This window comes from Pelodiscus sinensis, chromosome 19, assembly GCF_049634645.1.
Source record: "Pelodiscus sinensis isolate JC-2024 chromosome 19, ASM4963464v1, whole genome shotgun sequence".
Classification (NCBI taxonomy): Eukaryota; Metazoa; Chordata; order Testudines; family Trionychidae; genus Pelodiscus; species Pelodiscus sinensis.
In genome coordinates this window covers 2812865-2829038 of record NC_134729.1, presented here as the reverse complement: position 1 = coordinate 2829038, position 16174 = coordinate 2812865, and the positions used below count along the sequence as shown (strand labels likewise).

Genomic DNA, 16174 nt, shown 5'->3' with positions numbered 1-16174 from the left:
AAAAATCTTGGCCTTGGAAAATGTTCAGAAAAGGCAACATAGCAAAAATGATTAGGGGTTTGGAACGGCTGCCATATGAAGAGAAAGGGATCACCTGATGATTTCCTGTTCTGTTAATTCCCTTTGGGGTGTCTGGCCTTGGCCACTGTCGGCAGACAGGACACGGGGCTAGACGGACCTTTGGTCATTCTTACGCCCCATTAGCTCTAATCTGAACTTTCCTGTAACCTCCCCATTTCCCCCCCCAAGTCCACCGCCCGCACCAGGCGGCAGGATGGCCCAGCGGAGGGGCAGTGCAGGCCGGGGTTCAGTGCCCTGCCCTGGTAGCTGATTACAAGCATGTCACTGGGTCACTCGGTGCCTCAGTTTCCCTCTTGTGGCAGTTCCCCCGGGGGGCCACAAAAGGGTTCGATTATCAGCCCACTGTCCAAGGGAATGCTGGGAGGTGATGACATCATGTTCCTATGACATCATCAGAAGCGTGGGGGGGGGTGCCGTGGAATCTGAGGGGTAAGGTGTGGGTGACACGTGACATGTCCAGGGGGGAGGGGTGTGACGTGAGCGGCTGCAGTGATGTCACCCTGGCACCCACACACCCTCTGAGGTCATGGTGTGTGGTGATGACATCACAACGCGGTGACGTTTCCATGACACGTGGCCATTTGGGAACGTATAAGGGGGAGGGGATGAGATGAATGGGGGGAGCGGCCCATGCTACGGTAACCATAGCAACCACGGCCGGCCCGGCCGCCACTCCCATGGTCACCATAGTAACCTCCCCCCCCCCGGGCACGGCCAGCCCCCACTTCCGTTCACGCCACTTCCGGCTGCCGCGGTGCATGGCGGGGCTCGCAGTCCGGCGGGCGGGACTACAGGCCCCAGGCGCCCCCGCGCGGCCCGGCTCGGCCAGTTGCATCAGCGGCGCGATGCGGCTCTACCTGAGCGAGGGCAGCGCCCAGGGCCTCAAGGTGCTGGCGGCGGCCGGGGCCAGCGGGGCCCGCGTGCGGCTGGAGCGGGTCCCCCCGGGCGGTGAGTGGGCGGGGCCACCCCGAGCCCCTCCCCCAGCGCCCCCCTCCCCGGGCCCCTCCTCCACGTGACCCCAGCGCCCCCCTCCCCGGGCCCCTCCTCCACGTGACCCCAGCGCCCCCCTCCCCGGGCCCCTCCTCCACGTGACCCCAGCTCCCCCCCTCCCCGGGGTCCTCCTCCGCGTGACCCCAGCTCCCCCCCTCCCCGGGCCCCTCCTCCACGTGACCCAGCGCCCTCCTCCCCCAACCCCCACCTGTCCCCCAGCACTGCCCCCAATCACCTCCTCTCCCCCAACCACCCCCACCTGTCCCCCAAAACCCTGCCCCCCCAGCCCCCCTCCCCAGGTCCCTAGTGCCCTGCTCCTGGGAGCCCCAGCACCCCCCTTCCCGGTTCCCACCTGCCCCCAGCCCCCCCCCCCCGAAACTCCACCTCCCAGCGGCCTCCTCTCCTGGCCCCGGAACCAGAGCTACCTGCCCCCCCTCCCCCTCTTCCCCCCCTGCCCCTGGGAACCACCCCAGCCACCTTCCCACACCCCAGCTCTCCCCATGGCTCTGCTCCTGGACCGGCTGCCCTGGCAGCATCCCACACCTTGTGCCTCCCACCTGCCCTAGTGGGGGTCCCCCGCCCATCCCAGTGTCCCACCACCCACCTCCCCTTCTCTGAGCCCAGGCTTCTAGTGCGCCACTACCCTGGTGCGCCTCTCCTGTCAATCCCCGCTGGCCTGGGAACTGCCCCCCCCCATTCCTGTGCCTCCCCCAGGAATGCTGGTCGTGCCCCTCCCCATGTCTCACTCACCCCCTTTCTATCCAGGGCACATCCCTTCTCTTCTCTGGGGTGCTTCTGCCCCTGGCCCTCTCACCATGCTCCCCCTCTTTCCTGTTCCCCTCCCGGCTGTATCCTCCCACATGCTTATGGCCCCCCTCCCTTATTAGGGACCATCTTCTATCACCTTCCCAGAATCCTTAGGGACCCTCCTGCTGCCCCGTCTGCCCTCTCTGGAATCTCCCACCGCCTGTTTCCCTAGGCCCTGCTTCTCTGGGGTCACCTCCCTCAGGGCTACCCCGAGGCATCCGTGGTGCCTCAGCTCCTGCAGGGCTTGTGCGCCCCAGGCCTCCCCTGTCCCTAGGTCTGGATCTTCCCTAGAGCCCTAATGCCACATGCTTTCCCCTCTGCAGGTCACGTGGTCCCTTTCCTCACCCACCCGCGGGTGCCAGCCCTGCACCTGGACAGCGGCACTTTCCTCTTCTCCCCGAATGCCATCTGCCAGTAAGTGTCCCCGCCTGGTTTCTGGGCTGGAGGCCTTGCTGGGCCAAGGCAGCTCCTGCAAACGGGCACCTCCAACCCGCTGCCCAGTTCCTGCTGCCATGGAATGAGGAACTCACCTCTTGCTGCCCAGTTCTTGGGCAATCAGTGCCCAGTGTCGGTCCCGCCCCAGGATCCCGTGCTTAGCAACCCCCTGATTTCGTTGAGCTGTTTCCTGCAGTTTTGGGGGCCCTGGGAGGGAGGTGAGGTGACAGCTGGGAGAGTGGGCTCTGGCGTGGGATCTGGGCACCGGGGCTTTTCCAGGAGCCAGGACAGCCTCCTGGGTGGGGTATGTTTATGCATGCATGGTATCTGCCTCTTCCTCTCTGGGGCTCCTGGATACGCGGCCTCTGGAGCTGGGTGGGGCGCAAGGTGCAGGAGCAAGATGAGTTCGTGACCCACCTTGAGGGAGTGTGGGGGGCCAATGTTCCCTCTGACTTTTCCCACGTGTGTGTGGAATGAATTTTGTTATGCGCACCAGCACACATGGCCTGCATATTGGTGCACATAACAAAATTCTTGTGGCGAGGTGGGTTCAAAATGTTGGAGGGAGCTCAGGACTGGGGCAGAGGGTGGGAGGGCTTTGGCTGGGGGTGCAGATTTGGGGTGGGGTCTGGGATGCAGGGCTCAGAGCTAGGGCAGAGAGTTGGAGTGCAGGGACTGGGGGTGCAGGCTCTGGAGTGCAGCTGGGGATGAAGGATTTGGGGTGCAGGCTGCCCCAAGACTCTGGAGTTCCCCGAGCTGCAAAGTCCCTTGAACTCTTCCTCAGAGGCGGGTTCAGCGCTCCCCTTCCTTCCTGTCCCCAGATACTTCTTCCTTCTGGCGGGAAAGGAGCCAAGCGACCTCACCAATCAGTGGCTCGAATGGGAGGCAACGGAGCTGCAGGTGGGTCACCCGGAAAACGACCACTTGGCATTTGACGGCAGCACTGTGGCGTGTCGCTAAGGGGGAGCCCGCGCCGCTCCGACCCACGGGCTCTCCTGGGCGCTGCTCCGGCCTGCCTAACCTGTGTCTCCGTGTCCTTAGCCGGCCGTCTCCACGGCCCTCTATCGCCACGTGGTGCAAGGAAAGAAAGGAGGAGAGGTCCTAGGGAAAACCCTCAGCTACATAGATCAACGCTTGACCGGCAAGGCTGCTCCCTACCTCGCCGGGGTGAGTAACGCTCGGTGCCGGCGGGGGCATGGCTGGGTTGGGAGCAGAGCCCAGGAGTCCTGGCTTTTGAACTCAGGGAAATCGTTAGCCCAGGGGAGCTCTGACTTGGCCCCGCATGGCTGTGCGGGCAGCTGGCCGGGGCGGGAAGGAAGCAGCTTGTAGCTTCTGTCGCTGATAAGTTGAGCTTGCCCCGGGAGACAAGTCCCAGCATGCAATCCTAGCAGCTGCGGGGACCAGCGTTCCTCTCTTTTTTTCCATCCACGTGCGGAATAAATGTGACGTGCACCGGGGCATGTGCAGATGTGCACTGCCGGCACGTGCTGGCAGCTGGGCAGCACCCGAATCTCTCCTGGGCGGCTGCCCAAGCGCTCAGCTTACAGGGAACACAGGCGGGGACGTACTGTCTCTGCGGGCCGCTCTCCTGTAATAAACGGGTGGGCAAAGGCAGCCGGGGCTGCCCCCTTTCTGAGCGGTGAGACCCTCGCCCCCAGCATCCGATCTCGTGCTGTCTGCTCCCCTCCAGGAGGCCGAGTCGCTGGCTGACATTGTCCTGTGGGCTACCCTGTTCCCTGTGTTGCGGGACGAAGTCTGCCAGCTGGGTAAGAGCTGCCTCGGGGGCTGTGTGCTGGGGCCCGTCGGGATGGGCCGCCTGCGTCCCCGCGGGGTGATGCTGGTCTTGGCCTCTTGGTGCTGACGCTCTTCTCCTCTGCCAAAGACGAACTGCAGGCTCTGAGGGGCTGGTTCCAGACCATGAGCCTCCTGGAGCCCTGCCGAAGCGCCGTGGAGTCTGTGCTCACACCCAAGGGAGCCCAGGAGTTCAAGGCCTATCTGCAGAAACAGCCGGTGCCCAGCCTGCACAGGGAGAAGCCAGCAACTAACGAGCCAGAGGTACTGTAGTCCTGTCCCTCCGACACATCCACCCCCCCGCCCGGCCACTGGCTGGCGTGGGGCCCAGAGCCAGGTTGCCACTTCCTGCCAGGCAGGTGGCTCACCGAGCCAGCCGAGGGCATCAGGCTACCACTGGCCCCAGGGGCTGTACCCCGGCTGCTCAGAGAAACGCCACCAGCGACCCCCCACCCCGCTGAGCCGTAGCCCCGAGCACGTGTCGTAAAGCTCAGGGCAGCCGAACGGGGCCGCCTCCGAGAAGAGCGAGGCGAACGGCGGGTGTGCGGGGCCGCGCGGCGGGAGGAAAGCTCGGAGCCCGGCCATCTCTCAGGCACAGGACACTCCCGCCCCGACCGAGCCGGGCCCTTGTTCCCCGATGGCACCAGCAGGGTCTCTTCAGCCGCAGGTCGGCGAGCGGGGCTCCAGCTGGCAGCGCCCGAGCCAGCTGCTGCCCCGCCCCACTCACCTGGGCCCCGCCCTAGGAGGAGGAGCTGGCCGAGCGCTCGTTGTCAGAGGAGGAAATCGCTGGTGCTGCGGAGGCCTGGGCCCGAGGCCCGGCGGCCCTGCCCGAACGCTGGCAGCCGTCACACCCCGTGTGAGTCCTGTGGGGCGGGGAGAAGGGAGCCGGCGTGGGGGAGGGGAGGCTCAGTTACCTTTTCAGCAAACAGGGTCCAGCCAGGGGCGCGATGGAGGGGCCCCCTCCCTGGGCAGCGCCCCCAGCCCCGCTGGCTCGCGAGCCAGCCCCCCTCCCCCTTTGTTCTGTGGAACCCCGCCGCCCCTGGCTCGCTCACGGCGCATCTCTCCCCAGGCTGCCGGTGGAGGGCAGAAGGAACGTCCTGATCACCAGTGCCTTGCCCTACGTCAACAACGTGCCCCATCTGGGGAACATCATCGGCTGCGTCCTCAGCGCCGACGTCTTCGCCAGGTACGGCGGCCAGCCCCCAGCGCAGCACCACTGGCCTCCAGAGGAAGGGGGCAGGGTCTCCCCAGGCCCCCGCCAGCCCCCAGCGCAGCACCGCTGGCCTCCAGAGGAAGGGGGCAGGGTCTCCCCAGGCCCCCGCCAGCCCCCAGCGCAGCACCGCTGGCCTCCAGAGGAAGGGGGCAGGGTCTCCCCAGGCCCCCGCCAGCCCCCAGCACAGCACCGCTGGCCTCCAGAGGAAGGGGGCAGGGTCTCCCCACGCTGCCGCCAGCCCCCAGTGCAGCACCGCTGGCCTCCAGAGGAAGGGGGCAGGATCTCCCCAGGCCCCCGCCAGCCCCCAGCGCAGCACCGCTGGCCTCCAGAGGAAGGGGGCAGGGTCTCCCCAGGCCCCCGCCAGCCCCCAGCGCAGCACCGCTGGCCTCCAGAGGAAGGGGGCAGGGTCTCCCCAGGCCCCCACCAGCCCCCAGCGCAGCACCGCTGGCCTCCAGAGGAAGGGGGCAGGATCTCCCCAGACCCCGCCGCTGGAGCTGCCGTGTCCTACCCTGGAGGAGGGCCAGGGCTGGCCCCAGCGGGCGATGACTTCTCATTCTGCAGCCTGGAGGCCCACGCCAAGCTTCCCACAGCCTGCCCCCCAGGTCCTCACTGCCCACGGGGCCCAGTGCCGCAGCTCTCAAGCCCCACGGGCCTTGGCAGCCTAAAGGGCAGGGGCTCCATCTCCTGGGATAGTGGATCCTAACCTTTTTATACCGCAGCTCCGCAAACCCATTCACAAACTGTGGGCGGGCCTGCATCCTTTTATTTGCATATTCATTATGCAAAATAACAAATATGCAAATTAAATGTTCCCTGTTTGCCACAATATATACCGCAGTCCAGAGCGGCCGCGAACTGCCGGCTTCAGCTCTGGCAGCTGCCACAGCCCGCGCTTTGTGGCGGACCAGCGCTTAGGGACTGCTGACCTTAGGCTCCCCCTTCGGCCAGGTACTGCCGCCTGCGGAACTGGAACACCCTGTACGTGTGCGGCACGGACGAGTACGGCACTGCCACGGAGACCAAGGCCCTGGAGGAGGGGCTGACGCCCCAGCAGATCTGTGACAAGTACAACACCGTCCACACCCAGATCTACCAGTGGTTTGACATCTCCTTTGACTATTTTGGCCGGACCACCACGGCCCACCAAACCACGTAGGTGTGGCGCCGGCGCGGAGGGTCCCCAGGGCAGGGCCTATGGCTGGAAAGCCCAGAGGGTTGGGAGAACGGGGCTGTATCAGGGAGGAGAGCCGCCTTGGCCACAGCGGGAGAGCAGGGGATGCTCCCCATGGGGCTGCCGTGGCTCCTGCAGGACACGGGGGTCGGTTTTGGGTGTGGATATCCCAAGCGCTGGGCTGGCCGGAAGCGGCTTCTGTGGGCATGTGCAGCTGATCCCCTGTGCCCCGAGGGCTCCCTGCCCAGCTGATGGCTGGCCGCCGGCGGGTCCCTAGCTCTCCTTGCCCTGGCATCTCAGGATCGCTCAGGACATCTTCCGGCGCCTGCTGGAGAAGGACGTCCTGCGGCGGGACACGGTGGAGCAGCTGCGCTGTGAGCGCTGCCAGCGCTTCCTGGCCGACCGCTTCGTGGAGGGCACCTGCCCCTTCTGCAACTACGAGGAGGCCCGGGGCGACCAGTGTGACAAGTGCGGCAAGCTCATCAACGCGGTGGAGCTGAAGGTACGGGCGTGGCCCGGCGGGCGGCGCTGAGCCCAGCCGGACCCAGGGAGGCAGCGCTTCCCTTGCAGCTGTTGGCGGAGCCCTGGCCCCACGCGCTGCCGACCCTGAGTCCCCGGCCTTGTGCTTCTCCCCCCAGAAACCTCAGTGCAAAGTGTGCAGAGACTCCCCGGTGGTGAAGTCCTCGCAGCACCTCTTCCTGGACCTGCCCCAGGTGAGTGCAGCTGCCCGAGCTTGGAGGGCTCTGGAGCAGGAGGAGAGAGCCTCTCCCCCCCCCCCTCTTTCCCCGCCCCCCAGCCTGCCCTGCAGTGGGTTCTGGCTGCACCAGGTCAGCACGGCCTGACTCTCCTCCCCCTGCAGCTGGAGGGGCGGCTGGAGAAGTGGCTGGAGCAGTCGTGGGCCACGGGCGACTGGACAGCCAACGCCCGCTTCATCACCCGCTCCTGGATCCGCGATGGCCTCAAGCCGCGCTGCATCACCCGCGACCTGCAGTGGGGCACCCCCGTGCCTCTGGACGGCTTCCGCGACAAGGTGAGCCGGGCCGTGCCCTGGGGCGGGCAGGCAGCTTAGCCTGGGCCCCCCTGCTGCTCGCTGTGTCACTGGGCGCATCCGCCCTGGCGCATCGGCGGGTGGCGCGAGCCGAGCAGGTGTCTCAAGGAATTGCCCGCCCTTGTCGGCACTCCCTTGGCACAGGGGTGCCCTGGGCCAGGCAGCAGGCTCAGTTTTCAGACTGACATGGCCAAAGCCGAGCGAGCCGCCGCTGCGCTGCCCCTCCCCACTCACCCCCGCGATGCCGTCCCTGTGCCCCCAGGTGTTCTACGTGTGGTTCGATGCCCCGATCGGCTACCTGTCCATCACGGCCAGCTACACAGATCAGTGGGAGAGATGGTGGAAGAACCCGGAGCAGGTGAGGTGCCGGCAAACCTGGCCCCCCCGTCGGGCTGGGTTCTGTCCCTGGCTGGGAGTGGGACTCGGGACTCCTGGGGTCTGCTCACAGATCTGCGGCCTGGCCCTTCCCCTCCCGCCGTGCCCCAGGCGAGCAGTGGTCTAGGAGGCAGAGACGGTATCAGTGATATGGGGGAGGGGGGGCGCTAATGCAGGAACCCACCTGAGACTGGGAGCCTGGAGTGCCAATGAGACAGGGCAGTGCCCACAGTGCCACGCGGCTCCAGGCGAGTGGGGACCGGGGGCCACGCTGGCCGCAAATGTGAGACGGCCCCTCCCTCCTAGGTCCAGCTCTACAACTTCATGGCCAAGGACAACGTCCCCTTCCACAGCGTCGTCTTCCCCTGCACGCTGCTCGGCACCCAGGAGAACTACACGCTGGTCAACCACCTCATCGCCACGGGTGCGCCAGGGGGCGGGGGGAGGACCAGAGACGGGCCATAGGGGGGAGGGCTGCTGGGGAGCAGTGTTGGGCGGGCAGGGAGAGGTTGCAGGGCAGGCTGAGCGGGCAGGGAGAGGTTGTAGGGCAGGCTGGGCAGGAGCAAGGTGGGTGCTGGGGGAGGCTGTGGAGCAGTGCTGGGCTGGCCGGGCAGGGAGAGGTTGTAGGGCAGGAGCAAGGTGGGTGCTGAGGGGCAGGGAGAGGCTGTGGAGCAGTGCTGGGCACTCGGGGCAGCGCCAGGCAGGCCCGGGCGCAGAGCCGGGGCCTAGGCTGAGTCCATTCTCTCGGGCTTTCCCCAGAGTACCTGAACTACGAGGATGGGAAGTTCTCCAAGAGCCGCGGCGTGGGGGTGTTCGGGGACATGGCCCAGGACACGGGGATCCCCGCCGACATCTGGCGCTTCTACCTGCTCTTCCTGCGCCCCGAGGGGCAGGACAGCGCCTTCTCCTGGCACGACCTCCTGCTGAAGAACAACTCAGAGCTGCTCAACAACTTGGGCAACTTTGTCAACAGGTGCGCGGCGGCACGGGGCTGGGCTGCAGAGAGCTGGGGGTGGAAGGGAAGCCGTGGGCCAGCCCTGTGGGGTGCGGGAGGTGGGCAGGCCCAGGGAGGCTGCTCAGAGCTCGTCTCTCCCGCCCAGGGCCGGCATGTTCGTCTGTAAGTTCTTTGCCGGGCGTGTCCCCTCCATGGAGCTGGGCGCGGACGACAAGCGGCTGCTGGCTCACATCACCCTGGAGCTGCGGCAGTACAACCAGCTGCTGGAGAAGGTCCGGTGCGTTCTGGGGGCCCTGGATGGGGGGAGGGGTCCAGAGGGCCTGTCCCCCAGTGGTGTGTGCTGGAAGACATGGCTTGGGGGCTAGTAGAAGAGGCAACGGTGTCTCGCACAGCCAGGGCCAGTGAGGGGGCGGGATTCCCCCCCAGCCCAGCGTGGTGGGGGGCAGGTGTCACCCAGATCTCAGGGTCTAACAATGGGGGGTTGGGAAGGAACCGCCCCCCCAATGGCCCTCAAGGGCCAGGATTGACTTAGTGCCAGTGGGGCGTTGGGGAACTTGGTCTGGGCTTTGAGCAGGTAGCCATGGGGTGAACCCAGGCTGTGGGGCCGGCGCTGTGCGGGTAGCCATGGGGTGAACCCGGGCTGTGGGGCTGGCGCTGTGCGGGCAGCCATGGGGTGAACCCGGGCTGGGGGGGCCGGCGCTGTGCGGGTAGCCATGGGGTGAACCCGGGCTGGGGGGCCGGCGCTGTGCGGGCAGCCATGGGGTGAACCCGGGCTGTGGGGCTGGCGCTGTGCGGGCAGCCATGGGGTGAACCCGGGCTGTGGGGCTGGCGCTGTGCGGGCAGCCATGGGGTGAACCCGGGCTGGGGGGGCCGGCGCTGTGCGGGTAGCCATGGGGTGAACCCGGGCTGTGGGGCTGGCGCTGTGCGGGCAGCCATGGGGTGAACCCGGGCTGTGGGGCTGGCGCTGTGCGGGCAGCCATGGGGTGAACCCGGGCTGGGGGGGCCGGCGCTGTGCGGGTAGCCATGGGGTGAACCCGGGCTGTGGGGCTGGCGCTGTGCGGGCAACCATGGGGTGAACCCGGGCTGTGGGGCTGGCGCTGTGCGGGCAGCCATGGGGTGAACCCGGGCTGGGGGGGCCGGCGCTGTGCGGGTAGCCATGGGGTGAACCCGGGCTGTGGGGCCGGCGCTGTGCGGGTAGCCATGGGGTGAACCCGGGCTGTGGGGCTGGCGCTGTGCGGGCAGCCATGGGGTGAACCCGGGCTGTGGGGCTGGCGCTGTGCGGGCAGCCATGGGGTGAACCCGGGCTGGGGGGGCCGGCGCTGTGCGGGTAGCCATGGGGTGAACCCGGGCTGTGGGGCCGGCGCTGTGCGGGCAGCCATGGGGTGAACCCGGGCTGGGGGGCCGGCGCTGTGCGGGTAGCCATGGGGTGAACCCAGGCTGGGGGGCCGGCGCTGTGCGGGTAGCCATGGGGTGAACCCAGGCTGGGGGGCCGGCACTGTGCGGGTAGCCATGGGGTGAACCCGGGCTGTGGGGCCGGCGCTGTGCAGGTCGGCTGAGTCTCCTTCTTGCTGCAGGATCCGGGACGCCCTGCGCTGCATCCTCAGCATCTCTCGCTACGGCAACCAGTACATCCAGGTTAACGAGCCCTGGAAACGGATCAAGGGCGACGATGCTGACAGGTAAGGGGCACAGTGCTGCCTGGCTTAGCCGGGGGGGCGGGCGGGCATTCCCCCCCCCCCCCCCCCCCCCGCGTCTGTGGGACTCCGTCCTAGGACCGGCAGTCTCCAGTCCATTGGGGCTTGTCCCCCTGCTGGGCTGGATGGGCCAAATTCACCTGCCTGCCCCGCGCTACGGCTCGGTCCTGACCCACAGCCCCTACTCTCCCACCCTGCCCCTGGCTGGCCTGTGGGGTTTTGTGGCTGGGTGCCAGGCTGCTGTCCCCAGTTCTGATGCCCCGTTTTCCAGGGTTCGGGCGGGCACAGTGACGGGCGTGGCCATCAACATCGCCTCCCTCATCTCGGTCATGCTGCAGCCGTACATGCCCAGCGTCAGCGCCACCATCCAGCGCCAGCTCTGCATGCCGCAGGCCTACAGCGTGCTCCCGGACGCCTTCCTCTGCCTCCTGCCCCCAGGGCACCAGATCGGCACAGTATGCACACCGGGGGAGGGCTTGGCTCTGGGGGACTGGGGGGGGGATGGGACAGGCCATTAATGTCTCCCCCTTGTCTGCCAGGTGAGCCCCCTGTTCCAGAAGCTGGAAAACGAGCAGATCGAAGCCCTGAAGAAGCGCTTTGGTGGAGGGCAGGTGAGGCAGGGGGATCATGGCAGGGGCCGGCTTCTACAGCGTGTCATTGCCCCTGGGGGAGGCCCTGCCCCTTCTGGAGGGGTGCTGCGGAGCTCCCCTGCTGCCTGCCTGGGCGAGCAGAGGTGGAACAAGGGTGCAGTGAGCGCCATGCCCGGAGGGAGGGGCCCTGGCCAGCAGGGAGTCGCTGGGCCCCCCTCGCGTGCCTTGCCCAGCCGCATGCTTTGCTCTCTTGCTCTGTCCTCACCTGCTCTCCTCTCTCCTTTCCCAGCCTGAAGAGGCCCCTGTACAGCGGAAGGTAATGGTGGCCCAGCTTGGGGGCATGCGGGGGGCTTGGTGGGGGTTATGAGCGGTGGCCCTGCGCCTGCCTTTCCTCCCCTCCACCAGGGCAAGGGCCAGGCCCTTGGAGCAGGTGCTGGGGGCCCAGCTGCTGTGAGGGCACTGCCCTTATTTCTCCTCCCCCTGGGCACTATGCCAGGCCAAGCTCTCCCTCCTACCCTCCCTGGGCCAGAGCCTGTTATGCTGCACTGGGACTCAGGCTTCCCTTCCCCCTCCACAGGCCCATGCTGCCCGGGTGGCTGCAGCCAACCAGACACCCCCTGGAGCGGGGGAAGGCGCTGGGCTGGCAGGGGACCCCCAGAAGGCCAAGGAGCTGGCTGAGGAGGTGGCCAAACAGGTGAGTGGCACCTGCTGGTTCTGGGTATCTTCCCCCTTCCTCCTGGCTGCAGGGAGGGGAACCCCCCCAAGCTTGGGATGAGCCAAGCAGCCTGGTTCAGGCTCTGGGTGGTGCAGCCCTAGGCTGTCCATGGCAGGTGGGGAGCTGCTCTGGCCCCCACAGCTCCCCTCTTACCCTTTCCCCTCCCTGCTGTGCATGCCGCTAACAGCTGCCCCCTCTGCCCAGGGGGCCCACGTGCGCCAGCTGAAGGCCAGCAAGCAGGAGAAGGGGCAGATCGATGCTGCAGTGGCCAGGCTGCTGGAGCTGAAGCAGCAGCTGGCGCTGGCGGAGGGGAAGACCCCGGAGCCCCTTGCGGCCAAGGGGAAGAAGAAGAAATAGCTGGAGCGCCTCATTGCAGCGGCCGCCAGTGCTGGGTCTCTCCCTGCCCCAGATGTGCACCTGCCCCCTCCCACTCCTGGAAGAAATAGCCTGGAGCAGCCCCCCCCCCCCCGCCACAGAAGGAGCCGCTCAGCTGTACAGGGTGTAATAGGGGATGTGCTGTACAATAAAGGGTTTGACAGACACGCTGTAAGGCCCATGGCAACACGAGCTGCCCCCCCCATTGTCATGTGCCCGGGTATCCTGGCAGCCAGGGCAGAGCACGGGCCGGGTCTGCTTGCCCCAAGCACCCTCCTGGCACAACCAGGCCAGGGAGCTCCATGGTCCATGTCCTGAGTCCGCTCTGCACCTGCAGCACCAGTGGGCATAGAGCCAAGGCCCGTCCCTCAGTCTGGCCAGGGCAGCCACTGGCTCTCGGCAAGCGGCCCGGCTCAGTCAGCACCGGGGCCTCGTCGCCCCTGTGGCTGGGTTCAGCCCTACGCCTTCCGCAGGTTCACCATGCGCTCGATCAGCGCTGCCCGCGTGGCCTCCACCTCCACACTCAGCCGCTCGATCTCCTGCTTGAGCCGCTCGTTCTCAGCCAGCAGCTCCGTCACCCTCCTCTCGCTCTGCTCTTCCCGGCTCCGCTTCCTGCCCTGCCCCTGGGGCTGGCTGCTCCTCTTCCTCTTCGCCGGCCAGGCCGGGCCCGCCCCCTCCTCGTCCTCCGTGCAGGTCTGAGCCGGAGAGCTGTGGCTGGAGTCTGTGGCTGGAGACTCGGGGACCCCAGCCAGCCCCTCGGCTGTTCCGCTCAGGAGCTCCAGCAGCTCTGCCGTCAAGCTGCTCTCCAACTCGCAGCTCCCAGGGGCGTCCTCCGTCGGCTCCACCAGGGGACCGGGGGGATCCAGGCCCCAGAGCAGCGCTGTGGCATCAAGTGTGGCAAGGTCCTTCTGTGGAGAGCGGCTGTGTCAGTGAAGCTAAGGGGCAAGCTGGGCTAGTGGCCCCTGCTTGCCCCCTCGCTCACCTGTTCCACTCCCCCAGGGGGCAGGCCTGGCCCCCCATGCTCATCTGAGGACAGCACCTCCTGCAGGTCCTCGTACCAGGCCTCCAGCTCCCAGCTGGGCAGGGAGGCGGACACGGGCTCCGCTGCCATGGTCACGTCTGGGCCAGAAAGTCTCCCTGGCGAAAGAGGGAGAAACCCCCTTAGCAGGAGGCTCCCTGCAGCAGCCCAGCAAGAACTAAGCCAGCTGCTGTGGGAAGAGCTGAGGGGCCACCCCAGCAGCTTTGAGGGCTGATACCACCCCCCCAGTCATGCTAGGTGGGGCCAGCTGTGGTCAGGCAAGGGCACATGACCCTGGGGAGGGCTGCCTCCCAGGCATCCCATCTAGCCTGCCAGCGTATAGTGCAGCCAGGCTAAGAGCGGGCTGTCCAGGCCAGTGGGGAAGCTCCCCTTCCCTGGAGAGGGAGCTGTGGGGAGGGGACTGTCTCTGGCCAGGCACCCATCCTGGCTGGGTCCCATCCCCACATGCAGTGGCAAGGGGCCTGGTCTTACCTGCTCTCACGTGTGGTGATGTATGAAGACGCACTTCCTTCTAGAATACTGTGGGGGGAAAGCAAAGGTGGACTCAGGGAAGGCAGTGGGTTAGCCAACCCCCCTAGAGCCAGAACCAGGCAGCATGAGCAGGGGCAGAGCGTGTGACCCCAGAACTGCCCCCCATGGGGGGAGGAGGGAGTGAGATTGCTGCCTGCTCTCCAGCTCAGTGTGTCCCCAGGACCCATCCCCTCAAGGAACTGCTGCTCCCGCCTCCAGTCATTTTTAGCCTCTGAAGTTACAGGAAGTTCCAAGTGAAGAGCCAACCCTGCCGCACCCAGCTGAGGCCCTCTCCCAGCTGGCTGCTCCCATCCCACTGCTGGGGCAGAGCCAGGATCTCCTCCCCAGAGCTGGAAGTGCAGACGCCACAGGCATTTCTGCTGGCAGCGAAAGCTACGCGGTAGATTCTCTTGGTCCTAGATCAGCTCTGGCCTCAGGGCAAGCCGGACTGGGAGCCTGGGCAGAGAAGCTATATGAAGCAGGGGCACCTCAAAAGCTACACGCCCCCAATGCTTAATGCTTTCCAGCTGGATTGCTTGCATGACAAGACACCCCCCTCATCTCCTTCCAGTGTCCCCCCTGCGGGGCCCTCTGGCCAGTTAAAGGAGCAATGCAGAACCAAGCTTCCTAGGAAACCCGCAGAGAAACTCCACGGGCTTTCATCAGCCGTTCCACACTACTTCTGGGGCAACTGATGCAAGACAACAGCTGAGTTGGGGCCCCAGAACCACTGCGAGGCCTGGCTCCTGGAGCAGCTGCCAAGGTCCCCAAGGATTAATGGTCTGCGTAGAGAAACCTGGTGTCTCAGAGCTAGGGGAAGCAAGCTGGATCCTCCCAAGCCAGTTTCTCCAAGTGTGACCTGGATCCACTCTAAGCTGCCAACAGGCAGCTCAGGTTTATTTATTTACCGGCGCTGCAGCTACAGAGCCTGGTGGCTCCCATTGGCTGTGGTTTGCCATTTGCATCAAAGGGAGCTGCAGGAAGTAGCGGCCTAGGCCACACTGCTTCCCTTGGCATCAAATGGGGAACCACAACCAATGGGAGCTACCATGGCTGCAGCGCTGGAAAATAAACAGACCCGAGTGGCCTGTTGGCAGCTGAGTGGATCCATGGAGAAACACTGGCCGAAGCCCTTTACAGCATTTCAAGGTAAGCAGCCACAGATCTGCTGGTCTGCTCAGCCCAGCAGTTACTCCATGGGCCTACTGCCTGTCCTAGGTAACCTCAGCCTGGCCTCCAAATGCTACTGGGGTGGGGTTCCCACTAGGGATGTTGAACTGTTTAAAATCCACTAATTGACTAGTCGATTGGCGGCAGGGGAGGGGAGGGAACAACTGACGAGCCACTGCAGGATTAGCACCTGGTCCCTCCATGCTTCAGCCTTCCCCCCCTGCTGTGGAGATGATGCTGGGGAGGGGATGACCAGCTTTTAAGCCAGCTCCCCGCATCACTGGCTCCTGCTACTCTGAAGTAGCAAAGGGGGGGGGAGAGAGTACTGGAGTCACTAGTCTACTATCTGACAAGCATATGCTTATCAGAGAGTGGACTCATGGCTTACAGCCCTCATTCCCGGCAGATGTATCAATGCCTCAGGCCAGGAGCTGGCAGCTCCCTGGATGTCAACCCACGTGGGGCAGGGCGGATCTGCAAGAGGAGAGCTAGGAACAGAACTGGGGAGTCCTGGCTTAGGCCGTTCGCTCCCACCCCTCACTGGGACAGGACCAGGCATCCCCTGCCAGCTGGCACAGAACCCCCCCCCCGTTCTCTTCCCCCCCCGCCAGCTGGCACAGAACCCCCCCCGTTCTCTTCCCCCCCCGCCAGCTGGCACAGAACCCCCCCCCCGTTCTCTTCCCCCCCCCCCGCCAGCTGGCACAGAACCCCCCCCCGTTCTCTCCCCCCCCGTTCTCTCCCCCCCCCGCCAGCTGGCACAGAACTCCCCCCCGTTCTTCCCCCCCGCCAGCTGGCACAGAACCCCCCCCATTCTCTTCCCCCCCCCCGCCAGCTGGCACAGAACCCCCCCCCGTTCTCTTCCCCCCCCCCGTTCTCTCCCCCCCCCGCCAGCTGGCACAGAACCCCCCCCCCGTTCTCTTCCCCATCCCCCAGCTGGCACAGTGCCCCCCCCGCGCCCCCCCCGCCAGCTGGCACAGAACCCCCCCCCCCCCGGCGGCCCCCCGCCAGCTGGCACAGAACCCCTCCCAAGCCCCGCCCCCCACCCTCGCGCACCTTCCTGCGCGGCCCCTGCTCCCCCTGGACTCGGCTCCCGCGTTGCCTCCCGCTCATCCTCGCCCGCATCTTCTCCCTGCTGCCACCGGTCCGGAACCGCCGCCTCGGCCGCCGCGCGCCCTTTAAGGAGCCCGCATGACGCAACCCTTGCACCAGCCCGGG

At 66.4% G+C, this 16174-nt stretch overlaps 2 protein-coding genes across 6 annotated transcripts; one reads left to right on the top strand and one right to left on the bottom strand.

The window, feature by feature from the left end:
• Positions 1-676: 676 nt before the first annotated feature.
• Positions 677-12405, top strand: MARS1 (methionyl-tRNA synthetase 1). Of its 4 annotated transcripts, none has more exons than XM_075901775.1 (22): positions 677-968; positions 2202-2292; positions 3135-3213; positions 3355-3480; positions 4004-4079; positions 4196-4368; positions 4848-4960; positions 5174-5290; positions 6266-6469; positions 6789-6990; positions 7127-7201; positions 7348-7518; positions 7799-7894; positions 8218-8335; positions 8671-8884; positions 9012-9143; positions 10441-10545; positions 10832-11015; positions 11100-11171; positions 11440-11466; positions 11728-11844; positions 12070-12405. In XM_075901775.1, the coding sequence occupies exons 1-22, from the start codon at positions 692-694 to the stop codon at positions 12220-12222; spliced, it is 2922 nt and encodes a 973-aa protein (XP_075757890.1). In that variant the 5' UTR covers positions 677-691; the 3' UTR covers positions 12223-12405. The 4 variants fall into 4 exon arrangements, with proteins under 4 accessions (XP_075757890.1, XP_075757891.1, XP_075757893.1 ...); XM_075901777.1 differs by having other exon boundaries at positions 859-1029; XM_075901776.1 differs by lacking the exon at positions 11440-11466.
• On the bottom strand, positions 12354-16149 carry DDIT3 (DNA damage inducible transcript 3). Of its 2 annotated transcripts, none has more exons than XM_075901787.1 (4): positions 16013-16149; positions 13751-13798; positions 13223-13377; positions 12354-13148 (listed from the first exon to the last, which is right to left on the bottom strand). In XM_075901787.1, the coding sequence occupies exons 3-4, from the start codon at positions 13349-13351 to the stop codon at positions 12699-12701; spliced, it is 579 nt and encodes a 192-aa protein (XP_075757902.1). In that variant the 5' UTR covers positions 13352-13377; positions 13751-13798; positions 16013-16149; the 3' UTR covers positions 12354-12698. The 2 variants fall into 2 exon arrangements, with proteins under 2 accessions (XP_075757902.1, XP_075757903.1); XM_075901788.1 differs by having other exon boundaries at positions 13223-13373.
• Positions 16150-16174: the final 25 nt, after the last annotated feature.

Coding starts and splice junctions, on each gene's coding strand:
- MARS1 (XM_075901775.1), top strand. CDS start 692: ATGAATGGGGGGAGCGGCCCATGCTACGGTAACCATAGCAACCACGGC. Junction 11,467..11,727: donor AGGCCCCTGTACAGCGGAAG/GTAATGGTGGCC, acceptor CCCCCTCCACAG/GCCCATGCTGCCCGGGTGGC. Junction 11,845..12,069: donor CTGAGGAGGTGGCCAAACAG/GTGAGTGGCACC, acceptor CCCTCTGCCCAG/GGGGCCCACGTGCGCCAGCT.
- DDIT3 (XM_075901787.1), bottom strand. CDS start 13,351: ATGGCAGCGGAGCCCGTGTCCGCCTCCCTGCCCAGCTGGGAGCTGGAG. Junction 13,149..13,222: donor CCCCTGGGGGAGTGGAACAG/GTGAGCGAGGGG, acceptor CGCTCTCCACAG/AAGGACCTTGCCACACTTGA.